This window comes from Cebus imitator, unplaced genomic scaffold (genome assembly GCF_001604975.1).
Source record: "Cebus imitator isolate Cc_AM_T3 unplaced genomic scaffold, Cebus_imitator-1.0 Scaffold74, whole genome shotgun sequence".
Taxonomy (NCBI): Eukaryota; Metazoa; Chordata; class Mammalia; order Primates; family Cebidae; genus Cebus; species Cebus imitator.
This window is the reverse complement of record NW_016107389.1, coordinates 3,742,739-3,746,072: the sequence shown is the minus strand read 5'-3', so window position 1 is coordinate 3,746,072 and position 3,334 is coordinate 3,742,739. Positions and strand designations below refer to the sequence as shown.

The window sequence follows — 3,334 nt, the reverse complement described above, 5'->3', positions numbered from 1 at the left end:
TTCTGTTTGTTGATGATGAAGTTATTTCTGTTTCTTAGTTTTCCTTTTAACAGTCTGGCCCCTCTGCTGTAGGACTGCTGAGGTCCACTCTAGGCTCTGCTTTCCTGGGGATCGCCTGCAGCAGCTGCAGAACAGTAAGGGTTGCTACCAGTTTCTTCTTCTGCTATCTTTGTCCCAGAAGGATACCCCCCAAATGTCAGTCTGATCTCTCTTTTATGAGGTGACTCTTTCGATATATAGGGGTCAAGGAGCTGCTTGAGGAGACAGTGTGTCCTTTATAGGAGCTCCGGTGCTGAGCTGTGAGCTCTGTTGTTCATTCAGAGCTGCTGGGCAGGTACGTTTAGGTCTGCTGCAGCAGAACTCATAAACCGCTTTTTGTTCCCAGGTGCTCTGTCCCAAGGGGTTAGGGCTTTATTTATGAGTTTCTGTTGTGCTGCTGCCTTTTTTTTCTCAGTGCTGCCCTGTCCAGCGAGGAGGCAACCTGGTCACAGTCTACCTGCAGAGGCTTTGCTGAGCTGCTGTGGGCTCCGCTCAGCTGCCGTGTGAACTTCCCTGCAGTCTTGTTTATATGGGTGTAGTTAGAACTGCCTTGGCAATGGTGGCCCGCCTCTGTATTGGTGGACTCTTTCTGTAATGGCAGGTTGCCTTGGCAATGGCGGGCTGCCTCAGCAATGGCAGACTACCTCCGTAGTGGTTGAGTGCCTTGGTAATGGCAGATGCCCCTCCCCCTCAGAGCTGGACTGTCCCGGGTTCAGCTACACTTGCTGTGAATCTCTCAATCCAGAGAGTTTCTGATTGCTGTTCTTTTGTGGGGGTGGGACCAGCCGAGCCTGATCACCTGGCTTCCTGCCTCAGAGCCTTTTTTTTCATTTTTAGTTGAACAGTGGACTCTATCCCAGTTGCCTGTTGAAAGGGCGCCAGGATCTGTGTGATTTCCTGTGCAGCAACTCACTGTGCCAGTTTAAACAGCGGTGCTGAGATTCGTGGCGCTCTTTTTACCTAGGAATCTCCTGGCCTGGCTCCCTGTTCAGTCCCCTCTTTAATCAGATGAATGGGCGACTTCCCGGGTCTCCAATCACCAGGCAAAAGGGCACCCGGACCAGTTTATTTTGTATGGAGAACTGCTGGCTGGGGCACCGACAAAGCAGCTGCATAGACCAAAAGAACCGCATCGGCCAAAACAGCCGCGCTGGTGACCCTTGGGGCTTCTCCACCTGGGAATCTCCTGGTCCGTGGGCAATAAAAATGCGGCATCCACTCACCCTCTGCACTTTCACTGGGAGCTGCAGCTCCAAGCTGTTCCTACATGGCCATCTTGGATCTTCCTGCCTTTTCTATCTTTAGAGAAGAAATGGGGTTTTAGTTATTTAATTTAAAATAGATATTGTACTACGACAATATACATTTTTATTATTTTATTGACCTGACATTCAGCACACTGTCTTTTTATAGCTATAAATAGCTCTGTTGCACGTGCACCAGGAAGGATGTCCAGTTGCAATTTTAACAGATTAACTGGGTTGCTTCATAAATTAATTAGGTACATATACATATCAGCACATATGCCTTGAAACCTCATTTTTATTTTTTTAAAAAACTTTTATAATTTGCCTTAATTTATCTCTAGCAATATGATGACTGCATATTGTTTTAACTCTGTACTTTTTAGTCGATTTCAAATTTTTATCCGTTATAAATAACAAGAAAAAATATCCATGCTGACATTATTTTTGTGCAAGTTTAAGCCAAAAGATGTACACTGAGAAAGTTTAAGGCATTATCAAATAGCTCCCAAAGCTTTTAATTTATCCTCCATGCACCAGTGAAAATGCATTTTCTGATGCATTGCCTTTGATAGCACTGATAACTCTCATACTTTTCATTTTATTACAGCTATTTTTTATTATCCAATAATAAATATGCAGAGAAAATAATACAGAAAAGTGTGAATATAGAGTGGAATTATTTTTCCCTGTATACCCACTGTAGGCCTCAGTCCTCAGACTTAATTTGTACCACTTTTAATTATTTCTTCAAGTTGTTCTGGCGGTACCTATATAACTCTACCTAATATGATCATTGCTTTATTTCTTGATTTGTCAAGGAAAAAAACACTATTTTTTGATTCCATACTTTGAAATATGAAGAATTAACTTATTTATACTAGTTACATCTTTATTCTACTAATTGTATCATATTATATTTAGGTCTTTTATGAGTTTAAATATCTTTAAACCACCATTTTTTTCTTTTGTGCTCTCTAACTTCCTTTCCAATTTTTTTTCTCCCACAAGTAAACCAGTTTCCTTTTAAAACATTTTTTTCCCATTTATTTATTTTATTGCATTTTAGGTTTTGGGGTACATGTGAAGAACATGTAAGATTGTTGCATAGGTACACACGTGGCAGTGTGATTTGCTGCCTTCCTCCCCATCACCTACATCTGGCATCTCTCCCCTTGCTATCTCTCCCCAGCTCCCCCCCCCTACCTTCCCTCCCCTATTTCCCCCTAACTGACCCCAGTGTGTAGTGCTCCCCTCCCTGTGTCCATGTGTTCTCATTGTTCAACACCCGCCTATGAGTGAGAACATGCGGTGTTTGATCTTTAAACCCCACAACTCTTTTTTAAAGGCTCGTTTTGCAAAACCAGTATATCCAGGACAAACTCTACAAACTGAGATGTGGAAGGAAGGAAACAGAATTCATTTTCAAACCAAGGTATGAATTTTGTTTTGCCACTGTCTCACATGCTTTATCTTTGTGTTCCATCTTAGCATTTTTTTTTTTTTTTTTTTGGTTAGTATTATGGATTTGAGACAAAACCTAGAAAGTTTCTTTTTAAGTAATGGGAAATTTTAATTAAAAATAAGAAAAATCTTCTCTGGCGTTTTCAAAATTTTTATTTATCAGGCAACACTTAAAAAAAATAAAATAGAAGTATTTTGCACCTTGTGTTTTATTTTCTCTTTTCTTTTCAACTAAATTGGTACTTATCTATGTAGCAGTGGCCCAGTTATTCTGAAAACTCAACCAACCATGTCTTTTTGGCTCAACCAGTCAACCAAATCATTGTCAAAAATATCATCTTAAAAAATTTAGGCCAGGCATGGTGGCTTACACCTGTAATTCCAGCACTTTGGGAGGCCAAGTTTGGGGGAGCACAAGGTCAGGAGTTTGAGACCAGCCTGGCCAATATGGTGAAACCTTGTTTCTACTAAAAATACAAAAAAATTAGCTGGGCGTGGTGGTGCATGCCTGTAGTCCCAGCTACTCGAGAGGCTAAGGCAGGAGAATTGCTTGAACCTGGGAGGCAGAGGTTGCAGTGAGCTGAGGT

At 41.6% G+C, this 3,334-nt stretch overlaps 1 protein-coding gene across 3 annotated transcripts in view; it reads left to right on the top strand.

The window, feature by feature from the left end:
- Positions 1-3,334, top strand: part of HSD17B4 (hydroxysteroid 17-beta dehydrogenase 4) — a 93,586-nt gene that overhangs the window by 75,343 nt on the left and 14,909 nt on the right. For all 3 annotated transcript variants that reach the window (XM_017531867.2, XM_037739734.1, XM_017531869.2), the window contains exon 20: positions 2,632-2,718. In XM_017531867.2, coding sequence (XP_017387356.1) covers positions 2,632-2,718 — 87 coding nt within the window. The remainder of the gene's footprint in view (positions 1-2,631; positions 2,719-3,334) is intronic.